Raw genomic sequence first — 14,306 nt, 5'->3', positions numbered from 1 at the left:
TACACAACCGTGGCGTGCTGCCTTTCCTCGCCCTTCGGCCCGTGACCCGACAGCCGGGGCAGCGAACTTATCCGAGGGCATAGTTCTTTATTGACACCTTGATTGTATTAGTTACTCGCGTAGCTTGACGGATTCATGTAAACTGCGGGCAAGTGTAGGATTGTGTTACATGTGTCAATCCCGGTATACGAGTACTACGGTAATTCGAATAACCGCGTATAACGAAGAAAAACCTTTATGGCCATCTAAATAAAACTACTTCTGACTACCTTATCCAGTTTCCTCTCCTTCCTAACCTATCCAAATTTGATCACAGCGAGTTAAGAATTCATTTCCCTCTTTTTCTCAATCCAATGAAGTGCATACTATAAAATAATAATAATAATCTACATGGTTTATTAACAAAAATAACAATTACTTTATCTACTAAATACACACTTAGGTAATAGAATTCTCTGGATCATGTCAAGTCTGCCTAACTAGGTACAACCTGTTTTAAGCCAGACATTTTTATGCAAAATAAACAATAACATTACTACCTAATACTCGTAGTTAATTTACTACACAGTTATACAATATTAATTTATACCATTTATTATTTAAGAATGTTTTTGAGTAAATTTTTCGGTTTTTGTCGACCTAAACGCAGTAACCAATTTTTTACAAATTATTTAATTAAATCCGGGTCATGGTTTTGCAATGTTTGGGTAACATATTGAATATTTTGGGGCCCAGAAACCTGAAATTTCATTGCCCAAAGTCAGAGTTTGTAGTAGACCCAATGACCCATCCTCTAGTTTGACTTCTGGTAGTGTGAGATTGTTCCTTTTGGGATTTGGTAGAATAATTTGCTTTCACAAACATTATTTTTATAAAAAATATAAGATCTGAAATTCTTTAAATAACTTGACGCCGGGGTACCTAAAGGGCTTTCAAAAAATTATTTTAACTATTGATTTTGGAGCAGATTCGAGAGGTTTTAATATTGATTTATTAGTGCCTCCCCATCCTATTATGCCATAAGTTATAATTGAGTTACATAAAATAAAATAAAGTTGTTTGAGTTTAATTATATACATCTGGATTACATTTTTTCAGCGCAAAGATTACCAGATTACAGAGAGCTCCTTCGAGCACCTTTTTTTGTTCGGAAACGAGCATTTTTTCCGTGTACGTGGGCACCGCTAAGAAGACTTATGTCCTCAGATGCAATATACTTATACAACTACTCAAAATATAAATAAACTACTTTGTGCTTATCAAAATTTGGTTTCAATAAAATAAATACGCTTATTTGTGTTATATTATCAGAGGCACAAATAGTACAAAATGGTCTCAGTAATATAAGTAAACTCATTTCTATCGTTCATTGAGTGGTACAAATAGTATAAGTTAGTTCTAGTAGCATAAGTATTTAATTTCTGTATCATATTTAATGGTTCAAGTAGCACCCTTCCTACCCCACTCGGTTCGCTTAACCATTTATCTCTTCCTACAGAAAAAAAAGTGAAAAAGTTAAATAATAATTGTTGCGATTGCGTCAAAATGGTCAAAAATAAATTATTTTGTCTTGCTTTATTTAATAACCTGTTTTTTCAATGACTGCCATTTTTAAAACTTGACTTTGTGGTGCAACTGGTCCAAAGAAACGATCTCTAAGATCATACGCCTCTCAGATATAGAATCCCCAGTATGCCATATATATAAGTAGAATAGAAAATATTCAAAACAAATTTATTGAGTACCTTAAATACAAAACCGGTATTTCTTATGTATCTACTCTCACTGCCTCCACCTTCCATGGAATCATTTCTCTACAATACCGCAGAGTGTGTGCGGACCAACTACTGCTTTACAAAATTATGACAGGAATGGTTGACTGTACAGAGCTGCTTGGTTTAATAACAATACATGTGCCAGCCAGGATTTGTAGACGGTACCACCTGTTTCATGTACCAATAAGTAAAACATTGTATGTTAAAAATGCTTTTTTTCGTAGGACTTTTTCAATGTACAATACAAAATTTAAAAATATAGATTACACACACATCACTCTGTCAGATTTAAAATTTACACTAAAAATGTATTATGTAACTTAGTAGACATTATAATAATAAATATGTACATCTTCCCTTCCCTCCTTATCCTCTCTTCAAGCATTTTTGTCCTTATCCCGCCCAATTTACAGTAACTTAATATTCTTAAATAAATATTTAAAAAATCTTTGATTATTGAGTACATGAAAATAACATTTTTATGTATATAAATTGTTTGTATTTATTTGATATGTAATATATTTTCTTTACTAACTTTGTATACTATGTGGAAATCTGTTATTAGTTCTGAGTTTATACACTATATCTGTTTGTTTACTAAAATATGTATGTAGAACTGTTGATTTCCCAAATAAATAAAATAAAATAAAATAGGTTCAAGGCTCGAACCCTGCTTAACCGCGACTCAATTTCCGCCTTTTAACACAGTTATTTACTAGTTAAAAATGATGGGGAAAACTAAATATTTGGGTCTATCATACTAGTAAGTACAAGGACGCATATACATATTTTAATTTTCGTAAAAGTAAGCTGAAAAACAAACTTGAAATTCCTAGTTTTATCTGTTTTTTATAAAAATTATATCCAAATAAAAAGCACAGTCATTTTAAAACTTTTTGATAGGTTTTGGTGCCCCTATCAAACAGTTTTAAATGACTGTGCTAAGAAATGATAATCTGGCAATCAAAGGACCACACAGACTACTTTATTAGAATCGAAACATTACATTTTGAAATTATTTTTTTTTTTTTACTTTCCCTTGACTGTATGTGTCTATGCATGATAAAATTATTTATCAGTAATTAGTACTGATTAACTGTTGTCAATAAATGAAAGTTTTCAAACATCAAACTTCGAATTTGATATAATCATGTTAAGCTTTCACTTTGCGGAATCAATTAATAAACTATTCAAACTATTTACATTCCATAATTAACGATCATCGCTAAGTATTGGCTTCAATTTTGAGTGCATAATATGACTAAATCATTTCAAGGAAATGAATATATTTATGGCAAATTTTTAAATTATTTATTATTTATTTAGTTTTGGTTAGACTGTAAGAAATTGCTAGTAACAATAAGTCCGCCATTTAACTATGTATACGATTCTTATTATTTTTGTACGTATGACATGGTATATTATGGTAATTTAAAAGATTTATCATTATTATTATTATTATCGTTATCTCTCTTTTCATGAATATGTTTACTATTTTATTATGAATTATATTTATACTTAAAAAATTACGTTTATTGAATTTTTGTTCATCACAATGATTGCTGCAATCATTTTCGTATTATGCCATTATTCATCCGCATTGAAACGATATTTTGGTTTGTATAGAGCAGAATAATCCATTCGCTGTAAAGAGATAGATTGATAAACAATGTAGTTACGTTATATCCGATGTGCATTTGGCTACCGCGCAAAGTAAATCGTTCAACTATAACCGCGTCACACGGCGCGCGGCGTGCGGCGGTCGGCGGTCGGAGAGTTTATAAATATAATTCTCTAGGTGGGGTGTTGTGATCTTCTTCTGAGCTAAATCTACTTCTCGGGTTAGTCTAGTCGAGATACGGAATCCGAAGCCATCTCACATCACATGCCGCAAGGGACAATTATTATTATTACTGTACCTCGTGATGCGTGTGCATTCTACTGTGCACTCGCGGCCTCGTAGGTTCTAATACGAATCTAAGTAAATATGGAGATGCGAGTATCTCTTCCCCGCCTTCTCGAACTACCGCGACTGATTAGATTAATGATTCAAAAGTGTTAAGTGATCGATGGGACGAATATTTAAATGTTCGGTATAATATCGAAATGAATATAGTGTTTGTGACAGCCGCGCTTATAAAATAATTATTGTTACCTTTTTCTTCGAAGCGCGTCATAATATCCATCGATTTATACTTTTTCCCACGTTTTTTTAAATAAGTTACAAAGGTCGAAATATTGTCGTCGAAATGAAGCGCTTCAAGTTAACGGAAACCGAAAGCGACTACAAACTGTGGGGATTGTCTATACCGAAAATACAAAATGCTCATTTTCCGCAAATACTGAAGCGTGACCGCTCTCGGAAAAATTTGATGGAAAAAGAGCCGCTCGGGTCACCTGATAATGTAAACAAACAAGTCGTAATAGTGCACAACGCGAGTGGCGTTATCGGAGGGAAGGGAGAGTCAGATAAGGCGGCGGGCGGGGGGCCCGAGGAGAAGGAGGCCCGCCAGAACAGCTGTCAGCCCGACCAGTTTACCGACATAGTGTTTTCCTTCTTCTCCAGTAGCGATCAGACCTACGTCGTCCACCGGTCGAGCGGCGACCGCGTCGACGTTCACTCTGCCGGGAGGTGCAAGTCCGTCGGCTCCGGAAACGAATACGAGATTATGAACGCGAAACCGGCGATCGCTAATCACCGCGCCAGTGTAACGGACCTCGCTCCGTCGCTCGCGGGGAATGGGGACTCCGAGTATTTACCCATGCGGCACAAATCCGAGCTGAAGATTTACGTCAGCGCCTCGTCCCTGAAGGAAGCGACGGACCCGGAGGAGAGCAGCGGGAACTGCGAGTACGATCTCCCCGCCACAGGCGACGAAGGCGACCGGTACGTCATTCGCAACAAGAGCCTGAACGACGTGAGCGCCGAGGATATCCCGGAAACCCCCAAATACCAAAACTCCGCTAGTCTAGATAATTTAAGTCAAGTTTGTAATATATCGCTGAAGAATGCGGAATCCAAGCGATCTGTTTCGTCGCTCCCCGAGTTGAATACTCTCAACAGAAAAACGAAGAACGCGCAGAATCCTTTCATGTTTCAGAAGAAAGTGTCTATCGGCGCCAAGTCTTCGATCATCGGTAATCGGTCCAATTATTTCGAAAATAACCAAAGAGCGATCCGATTAAAAAACAGAATATCCGCATTTTACACAGCGCACAAAAGTTTTAGAGGAAAAAAGAGGCTATCGAAAGCGTGGTACGGTATCAAAGACTGGTTCGAGATGGAAAAACTCAAAGTGGATAAGGCGATAAGCAAACACAGTTCTAAAAAAATTACGGCGAGGTCTTCGGAAGACGACTACCCGGATTCGGATTTCAGTGATTACGAGGATGTCCCCGGAGTTCACGGGTCGGTCGACTCCTTCGGCAAGGTAGAGGAAGGCGCAACTAGCGTCATCAGCGGATGTAGCGAAAATTCCGGGGGTCAAAGAATAAGACGCGATCGTCTGGACCTGCAGCACAGAGCGGTCCGCAGTTTAAGCGCTTGCAATAGTTCAGTTAAGATGAATCGTCTGAAAGACGAAGACGATTGTTTCGCCGATGATTCGAGCGCCAGGTCGAGCTTACGACACAGCAGATCGCAGCCGTCGGTTCTGGAGATCAGCGAACCCGTTCTGCTGAAAGTGGAAAAACTAGACGAAAACCATTATGAAGATGACAAAACTCTGCTGACAGTGGAGTCTACTACGTCATCCGTAAAGAGTGACAACTGCGAAGATGTTACAGACTCCACAATCAGCCCTCCTCAGTCGAGTGTAAGTTTTTATTTACATTTTCAAATAATTAGATACGCATATTTCTTATCATCAAGAGATCAGATTAAATAAAGAAAGACACAGCTTTCGATATGTTTCCAGAAGTATTGTTATACATTTAATATAATACTATTCATTAGCATAAAAATGTTCATCAAAAATAAAAAAACTTAGTGTCAATAAATGAAATAATAATTGGTAATTTACTATAATATTAAGGATGTGTTCGTTTTATTTACCGCAAGGTTTTATAAATCAAACTTTCCTTTGATTTTAAAATTACGAAAGTAAGTTAATTAATGTACAAACGGCTTTTTTCATCGGATTAACATACTCGCTCATTATTCAACACTGTGACAAAACTACCTAATAATATCCACCGACTAAACTCATTATGAATATGTAATTAAATCACTTTCAATTGGTACATGTTGATTCGATTCTATACATTGGTAATACGTTCGTGGAATTCTATTTATCGCAAAATGCGCATTGTGTGGATTAAAAATATGAAGGACGGCCATGTAAAGGCGACATAATACCGACCTAATATTACGTACAATACTATGATCGAAATGTTTTTATTTAATTCGATACACGCAGTACATACGTAAATTGAGTTTAGAAAATATAATAAAAAAAACGCAACGATACGGTATAAATTAACATCGATATTTATGTACAAAAATTTGCATATTTGTATGAAACTTCAAAGTATCTTCATCGGTAATCTGTAATTGAAGATATTAAAAAAAAATTTCAACATATTATATTTTTCATACAGAAAACTTAATTTTAGTCTGAAGATAAATTTTAACTTCGCACTAGAATACGGACCTCAGTAATTGTAGAATTCCGAACATAATTTTAAGAAAAACACGCAGCGTATCTCGATCATGTGTTGCAGAAAGATAAGGTGATCAGTTTTACGCATAGTTCCTAGTCCAGTCCAGAGACAGTGATATACACGGCTTTTCAGGGCGAGACCGCGAAACTTCAGAGGAACATTCCTCATGGTAAGCTTTAAAAAAAATTGAAAACGTTGAAAAAAAAGAGTTGAAAACACTAGTCCAGGGTTCTTGTTCCATTTCACACACAAAACTGTATTCTTCATCCGCTCGGACACAGACTTTTTCATTTAAAATATGTTGTTTTAATAAAACATTTTTTATATGTGGTTAAATGAGTCATTAAAAATAAAACAGCTTGGAATACAGTCGAATAATGCAAAAACATAAAATATATGTATGCATTTGATGGCCGCCAACAATATAATCTATGTGATTTATGTAGGTACAATGTTTCAGTTAGAGCACTAAAAGGTAAAATAAATAAATTAAAAAGAGCTTGAAAAATCCATTTGTTTTCACACCGTGACAGGTGACGTCTATTTTACACTATGGTATTACAGGGTAAAGCAAGCAAAGTGAGCGCATTTAACAAACTTTTTATTTTAATACATTTTGTAATAAAAAATCCTACCGATAGTTAAAATCATAACGTTTTTGAAAACAAAATATTACATGGTTTATAAGTGAACATAACAAAAGCATTTTTGCGTAGTCTTTCCCACTTTACTAGGTAAGAGTGCGCACAACCATTTCTTCGTACAAGGTGTAAGAGAACACATAAATTGCAATTTTAATTTTTCATACACAAATGACTATTGAATGCTCCAAATAATCTCCCCAAACAGTACTGTTGTTGTGTTCCTACAGCAAAGGCAAACATTATCACTCTTGGCATAAATATGAAAAACTTGTCATGTCTGCTTAAATTATGCCATTAGCATAACTACATACTTTAATTTCAAAGTTTCCGAGATTCTTTAGGCTAAGGCCAGACAACGTACATATATAAATCTTAGTATTTTTCTTTATGCTCCTAATAAACTACGTTAGACATAGGCAGCTTAAGCTGTTTTGGCTTCCTGCTTGCAGAACCAGTAGCTCAATCACAACTAACTATCGACGAGCTAATAAGCGACGTGATAACAATTTCTCACCGTGGTTGTTTATCGTACTCGCGATCACAATGCAACATCCGTGAATACCTAACATTAAATGTCAAAATACTTACGTTTCGCCACGTGTAATCCTGTTGCGCAATCACACATTTGAATTTCACCGGTAAAAATGTGGAAAATATTCCAAAACTGCTATTTTAATTAATTTATTTATTTATGATTTATCACGCAATTTATTGCATTTAGCCGGCGGTTAGCAAGCAAAATGTCAAGAAAAGTAGTCGCTATAGTAATTGTTTGTAATTTAATTGTAACTTTTTTGTAATGATACTCCTTACTGTTTTGCAAAAACAATATATTTTGTTATTTTTTTATTGTGAATATGGAAATCTAGGCATTTACAGGGCTGATGACCTGTCATTGGCTGGTTTAAGTGGCCACTTAACACACTGTGCCCATGTTAAAACATCAATCTTTCTTCAATTTTACATCTTTTGAATTTAGTGAAGTTTAATAGCTGAAACCTTTATTTTTGTGAGGGGATTCATCTGACTGAATTATTTCACATAGGCAACGCTTGAAAACAATTTTCCAATTTTCAAAACTCTTCTTGGACCAGTTGCTTTTATTAAACCAGCCAATGACAGATCATAAGCCCCGTAAATGCCTAGACTTCCATATTCCCTCCTTTAAAATTTTCTTCATTCCTTTTAAAATTGGTTAATCTTTATGACTCCCGAGGGGGTGAAATCCAGTATTTTGTCTACAAACGTTTGGACAAACTCAAATATTGTAAATAAATTGATATTAATAAAAAAATACTATCCATTAGGGTTTTTATAGCCTGTCGATTTGCTTAAAGAAAGGAAGAAGGTTTTCAGAATTCGTTTTACAGGTACTATATTTCTTTTGTCTAATAATCACAAAAACCCATCTGTTATAAATGAGTTCTACGTTTAAGGGCCAGGGCTTCGCTTTGAAATTGAATTTTATGTACGAAAATGTGCATAATCGGATAAAAATTTAGTACCCTTTTCAGTAACCTGTAATTCAACATATTTCAAACATAAATTATATAAATGTTTAATTTTTGGTACCGAAAATTCGCATTTTACTTTATAAAAAAAAAATAAAACAACTTTGTTTTTAACCACTAATTTTTAATTTCCACCGACCGGTTTCAAAACAAACAAGCTTTTTTGTCAAGGTTTATAAATCTTGACAAAGAAGCTTGTTTGCTTTGAAACCGGTCGGTGAAAAATAAAAATTAGTGGTTAAAAATAAAGTTGTTTTATTTATTTCATTATAATGAATAACCACAAAGTTAGTGCTTCAAATCAGCGAAAGCTTTGTTTACTTCCCATTGTAATCGGGCCCCGGGGCCGCAATTACAAACGCTGTCTTCATCGGTAAATGTGGAGGTGGCATGAAGTAAAATATATATATATGTAGGAAAAAGTGTATTTTGTATGAACATTTAAAGCATCTTCGTCTGTAACCTGTAATTGAACATAGGTGAGTAGGTTTTCATGTATGTTGTCAAAATGTATCTTTTTTGGGTGATCCCGTGTAAGTTGGATTCGCGCCGACGTTTTGGCTACCATTGCAGGAGTCATCTTCAGGATAAACTGTGCGTTTTTTAGAAAACATATGAGTTCATATATGAGTTATTTGTACCATTTCGTTTATCAACTAAGCTGCCAAGGATGTGATAAAGTGTACATTGGATAAACAGGGCGTACAGCAAAGAAAATAATTTATGATACATAAAACAGCGTGTAAATTACGGCACCCTGAAAAATCTGCAATGGCGAAACACTTTATAGACACAGGACATATTTTCGCCTTCGAACCAAAGATGTTACATAAACCAAGAAATTACAGTGCACAAATAATAAAAGAGGCAATTGAAATACACAAACACCTAAATAACTTAAACAAAGATGAAGGTGTAGTGAACTCTTTTGCTGGAATGAAATGGTTAGTTTGACTTACCGCAGTTTTTGTCGTAAGGTTGTATGAAATTGAATGAAAGATTCACTTACATTGTTTTGAGGTTTAATAGATAATATGATGAATACAAGATTATAAAAAAAGCGATTAAATTAAGTACAACACTGAATGAATTGACCGTGACACTAATTTAAATTATATGGTGGGTATTCAAAAGTCTTAGAGAGAGAGAGCAAAAAGCCAACTGAACTGAAGCCAACAAGTGACACGGAGATTCTGGCGGTTTTCGATCGTGTCGACGTCAAGCAGTTCCGGTGTGCCTTATGCGGTGTTGTTAGCGGTAATAATGCAGCGCAAGTGTGTGCCCATAAAAGGCTGAAATTAAGCTCAACATGATTCCCGGCGTTACACACTAAAAAATGATGCAGAATGTGCTTGCTGCCGACTGCGACACGGTACAAATTACTAGTAGTACAAGTACAAAACAAAGTTCACCATGAAATTGACTACCGCAATGGTAGTCAAAACGTCGAAACGAGACCAACTCACACAGGTCACCCATAAAAGACACATATTGTAATTGAACATGTTTAGAAAAAAAATCTATGAATATAATATTTTTCATACTTTCAAACTTCTTTGTTGATAAAATTTGATATAAACGTTAACTTCCTATTATAATACGGACCCAGGTGCTCCTAAAAAGGTTAAAGTAAATAATAGTAACATTTTTGTCGAAATGAACAAAGTGCTTTGCATAAAAAGAACTGAGATAAAATCAAACTTTTTGGCCTTTTTTCATACAAGCGTAACAATCAGTTTTAACTTAGCTTTTTTTGGTGCAATTGCCCCAGAGACAGATCGTTTAATCGAAGACAAAACAAGCACAATGAAATAAAAATATACAGTCAGTCTATATTCAAAGAACACGTTTGACATAAGACTTCAAGCTTAGCCATGCCAATCCTTCATTAAATTAGGTTTAAATATATGTTGTGTCCGTTTTTTTCAAATTTAAAAATAAGCACCGTAGGTAAATATTATCTTTAGTCCTTTATTCCTTGGGTTGTAAGCGAACAGAAGGAGTCGAAAATGCTCACTTTCGTCTACTTGATATTCCATTTTGAAGGCTCTTTACCGAATAGAATAATGTATTGTACGTAAAAGCAAGCAAAATATCTTGTAGAGCAGAAAATTTTATTTCTTAATATGCATAACTTTCACCATCACATGAAAAAAAACGGACACAATTTATGTTAACATCAACAACAATAACAAACCATCGCGCCGTTTCCCTGTTAGGGAAGGAAGAGAGGATAGAACGCCATGCCACTCTATCTTTGCACACAGATCTTGCTTCCTCTACATTCCAACTTTTGACATGTCCATCATCAAGTATTTGTTAGATTTGGTCGTGCCATGTCTTTCTCCGTCTTCCTAAATTTCTGCATCCATCGACATTCGCATCGTAAATCTATTTAGCCGTTCTTTCGATGTCCATTCGCTCTACATGTCCAAACCAACGCACATTCCCTTTCTTGATTTTGTCGATAATGCTTGATTTCTTGATTTTGTCGATAATGCTTATCTCAGCCTTACACAATGTACGGATCTCGACATTCTTGCATCTATCGTACACAGTTTTACTACGCATTCGCTTGAAAAATCTCTTTACAAGTCCATACTTTGCTCCCATACATCAGCGTTCACACCAGGATTCTACAACTAATATATAAATATCTCAACTTTAATTTAAGTTATTTTTATTTTTATAATTACCCATATAATATATGATATATATTCTACTTTTTACAATAAATGAGACGAGCAGAGTTTTTTTATAGGTAATCTACCATTTATTTGTACCTACGTAAAAGTTCATCATTTACAAGTAACGTAATTATAAATGGCTATTTTTTCTGTGGTTCTGTGAAAATCAACTCAAACAACAATTATTGTTAACCACGCGATATACGTAGCTTTGTTCTATAGGTACTATTTTAATAAGACACTTGTACAAAAGTTTATTAACAAATACCACACTGACATTCAGCAGAAATTTCCAATATTATCGTAATGTCAACACAGGCCAATTCCTTTTAAAATGAATAATATCGAAAACAGCCACTCCGAACGCCACATGTCTTATATGATACATAATATGTCAACGATATCATTTTAAAGAAAAATAGTCTTTCGGAAATAATGTTCAAAATAAGGAATCTTTAAATAATATTTGTAATCTAAAAGCTTGTTTTAGTACTAAACACCGCGACTGGGTTAAAGATGTAAAATATAGTGTACTTTTTCGCATGGAGAAATAAGCTGAGGCAATCGGCTAGTTTCATCGTTCACTGAGATCAGGATGGGCGCTGGGAGTACTTTATAGATATATATTTTGTGGGAATATGTGGTGGTGATTTTCAATAAATAACAATTATATCAACAATTTTTTGGGTATGTCCAAATGTTGGCAGTGTGGCTGGATTTCCTCCTTAGGGAGTTATTCAGATCTAAATTTGTTGCAAAAGAGCTAAAACATTTTCGAGAAGGGAGTATGGAGTTCTAGGCATTTACAGGGCTTATGGCCTGTCATTGGCTGGTTTAAGCGGAAAATTTACACACTGTGTAACATTCACCATTCTGCTTATGTTTAAACAACCATAGTTCCTCAACTCTTCCATCTGTTGACTTTTGTGAAGTAGAAGAGTTTGTGAAGTAGTACAGTTTGTAAAGTAGTTACTTAAACCAGCCAACGACAGATCGTAAGCCCTGTAAATGCCTAGACTTCCATATTCCCTTCTCAAAAATGTTTTCTCTTTGTTGCAACAAATTTAGAACAACTATTTTTTTTTTTCCTATAAACATAGTTACAATAAAACATTATTATCCACAGTCAAATAGAATTGTAAGCTGTGCATAATCGCTTATTTGAACGATTTGCCCCGGACAAAAACAAAATGCACTATCACATAAACAATAAAAAATCCCATACACAAAAAACTAAGGCATGATCTGTATGTGGGTAATGATTGAAAGTCGGCATAACTCGATATTAATTTGACCTTTCATTGGCTTTATCTAGCGCGTAACATCTCCATTTTGTATTTATTTTGACCATTGTAGTTATTTAATTTCCTTTATTTTTACTGCACGCACGGATGTTTTTTATGAGTATATGAATGTGTTCTGTCAATATATATACTCGTAAGTACAATGTTTGTTCGCATATGGCCAATATTATAGTAGTATATCCGATAGTATATCAGGTTACAGGAAATACGCATATAATATATCTCGAATGGCTGTCGTGATTAATGCGATTCACGGTTGGTGACTTTTATTGTAAAATATAATAATAGGATTTTTTAATTATTTTATTATTAATATTAAAGTATTATATCGACACCGATAAGGGCAGGTATGAAGGTAATAAATACGTTAATAAGATATTTTTACAAATTGAATATTAAAACCAGAATTATCTTCTTAAAAAAAAAGAATAAAATTCTATAAGAAAAGGTTTCAACTAAAATACTTCCATTTTTTTTTAAGTATTGCCGAAGGCATAATTTTACGTAGAAATAAAGAAAAATGTCACAAAAATGTATGTGATTTAAAATGCTGGTATTTCTTTTCAAAAACAAAAAAACCAAGATTTGCCTTGGCCACTTTCATGTTCATTAAAAATTTAGTTCAATACTTAGTCTTTTTATGAAAACCCAGATACCTAATTTTAGTCTAAATTAGAAATTGCGTAAACTGCCGGTCTAAAAGTAATTATATTTTAGTTACATAAAACTTTTAAGTATATTTTTTAATAAAAATACCTTTAAAATTTTTTGTTTTTTTATTGTTTATATATTTTTATTATTGCGCGATTAAAAAAAAACATTCGTTTTTAAATGGCAAAATCGTATGATTTCCTCATTTTGCGTGCGTTTTACCAAACTACAGCCTTAATCATTTTACTACACATTATTAAATATTTGTGTATAACCACTTACAGACTTTTTAATTTCTACCGGTTTCGAGACGTACCCGTCTCTTCGTCAGGGCACAAATTAAACTAACATGCAAAATTGACTAAACACTCATTATTAAACTCACGCCACTCACATCATCCCCTCCCTCTTCTTTTTACGATTGGCGTGTCTCTATTGTTTGATATTTTTTGCAGAAGCCCAAGAACAAAATTTAAAAAAATTGGTTTGGTTTTAGTTTAATTTTTAGTTTAACAACAAACGTATAATAGACGGTTTCGGTTTGTGCTTGCAATTCTAAACACAAGTATCCAAGGCCCGTTGTATCGCTGTAATCCGAACCTGAGTTCGTGGTCAATAATCATAGAATGGTTTTTCTCCGTAAGCATTGCATATATAAATTGATGCGTTTTCAAGCCCAAACACATCTAATATTAGCGTTTTTTATCAACTAAGTCAAACATCCCGTCTACTTATGACTAAGTTTTACCTTATAAACATAAAATACTTCTTGTTAATAGTAATCATTAAAAAGTCGTCCTAATATTAGGTTGGCTATGACTAGAGTTGCCATCCTTCCCGATATATCGGGACTGTCACCGTTATTGAGCCCTAATGTCCAAAACCTATAATGTCTCATTATAAACTTGCACAATGTTGCAATGGTGTTAACTAACAAAAATATTCCACGGCCGCACAGCATACGATTTGATTAATCTAGAGAATTAATAAAATCGTCAAAAGTCCCAAATTTAAATAATAAAATATTGCCTTTCCTTAATATGGGCCTTTGAATGTTTCCTTTAATCAGTAA

General features: G+C 34.2%; 1 protein-coding gene across 1 annotated transcript in view; it reads left to right on the top strand.

Annotated features, from left to right (window-relative positions):
* The first annotated feature begins 3,499 nt into the window (after positions 1–3,499).
* Positions 3,500–14,306, top strand: part of Nost (Nostrin) — a 104,231-nt gene continuing 93,424 nt past the window's right edge. The window contains exon 1 of the mRNA XM_088231435.1: positions 3,500–5,590. Within this exon, the coding sequence (XP_088087561.1) occupies positions 4,025–5,590 (1,566 nt within the window). The 5' untranslated portion in view covers positions 3,500–4,024. The remainder of the gene's footprint in view (positions 5,591–14,306) is intronic.

Source organism: Micrasema longulum, unplaced genomic scaffold, assembly GCF_059751315.1.
Source record: "Micrasema longulum isolate JH-2025_06_02 unplaced genomic scaffold, ASM5975131v1 h1tg000886l, whole genome shotgun sequence".
Lineage (NCBI taxonomy): Eukaryota > Metazoa > Arthropoda > Insecta > Trichoptera > Brachycentridae > Micrasema > Micrasema longulum.
This window is presented reverse-complemented; position numbering and strand designations above follow the sequence as displayed.